Below are 1284 nucleotides of genomic sequence, written 5' to 3' on the forward strand. Positions count from 1 at the left end.
AATCAGGGGCAGCAGCTTAATGCTCTTGAACCAGCCCCAAGACCGTTTGTGGTTGATGACCGTGATCGAGCAATCAGAGATTTTGCAGTCCTAGTTCTTGATGGACTAAATCCTGTGATTGTTCGGCCAAACATCTAGGCCCCACACTTTGAACTTAAACCGGTCATGTTTCAAATGCTACAGACCGTGGGACAATTCAGCGGTATGGCGACAGATGATCCTCATCAACATTTGAGGTTATTCATGGAAGTTAGCGATATATTCAAGCTACCGGGAGTTCCTCCAGAAACTTTAAGGCTAACACTTTTCCCTTTCTCTTTGAGGGATCGTGCTAGAGCTTGGTTTAATAGCTTACCTGCTGATTCCATTGCAACGTGGAGTGATATGGCTGAAAAGTTTCTTATGAAGTATTTCCCTCCGACAAAGAACGCCAAGTTGAGAAATGACATTACCTCTTTTCATCAAGGTGATGGAGAGTCAGTTTATGCGGCATGGGAAAGGTTTAAGGAACTACTCAGAAAGTGTCCATTACATGGTATTCCCTATTGGATTCAAATGGAGACTTTTTACAATGGTCTCAATGAGCCGACCAAAGTAATGGTTGATGTCGCAGCTAATGGTGCTCTTTTGGCCAAATCTTACAATGAGGCCAATGAGATTCTGGAGAGGATGGCCACGAATCATTATCAATGGCCAACCGAGAGACTACCCACAAGGAAAACACTGGGAGTTCTTGAAGTGGATGCAATCACTCCTCTTTCGGGTCAAGTGTCAAATTTGACTAACATGATAAAAACTATGAACACTTCAACTGGAGTGAATTCTGTCCAGGCCCTTGCAATCTCCTGTGTATATTGTGGGGAGGGACACCTATTTGAGGAATGTCCGTTGAATCCCGCTTCAGCTTGTTATGTGAGTAACTACAACCGCAACAATGCTTACAACCATCAACACAACCAAGGATGGAAACAACATCCCAATTTCTCTTGGAGTAATCAAGGAGCAGGTCCTAGTGGTGCTCCTCAGTATAATAGACCAGCTCAGTAGCCGGGTTTAGCACAACCAGCTCAGCCAATGCGGATTCAAGCCGGTGAAAGTTCAAATTCCATGGAAAATTTCTTTAAGGAATATATAACAAATAACGAGGCTAAGATGCAGAGCTATGATTCAACCTTGAGAAGCTTGGAAACTCAAATTGGGCAACTTGCAAATGCTTTGACTAATCGTCCACAGGGAACTCTTCCAAGCAATATAGAAAATCCTAGGCGGGATGGCAAGGATCAC

The 1284-nt window shown here is 43.7% G+C and overlaps 1 protein-coding gene across 1 annotated transcript; it reads left to right on the forward strand.

Annotated features, from left to right (window-relative positions):
* The first annotated feature begins 204 nt into the window (after positions 1–204).
* On the forward strand, positions 205–1047 carry LOC112091756. The gene has a single exon (XM_024166146.1). The coding sequence runs from the start codon at positions 205–207 to the stop codon at positions 1045–1047; it is 843 nt and encodes a 280-aa protein (XP_024021914.1).
* The last annotated feature ends 237 nt before the right edge of the window (positions 1048–1284 follow it).

This window comes from Morus notabilis, unplaced genomic scaffold (assembly GCF_000414095.1).
Source record: "Morus notabilis unplaced genomic scaffold, ASM41409v2 Scaffold843, whole genome shotgun sequence".
Taxonomy (NCBI): Eukaryota; Viridiplantae; Streptophyta; class Magnoliopsida; order Rosales; family Moraceae; genus Morus; species Morus notabilis.

Bases quoted from the DNA above. Each gene is read 5' to 3' on its own strand.
- LOC112091756 (XM_024166146.1), top strand. From the start codon at position 205: ATGGCGACAGATGATCCTCATCAACATTTGAGGTTATTCATGGAAGTT.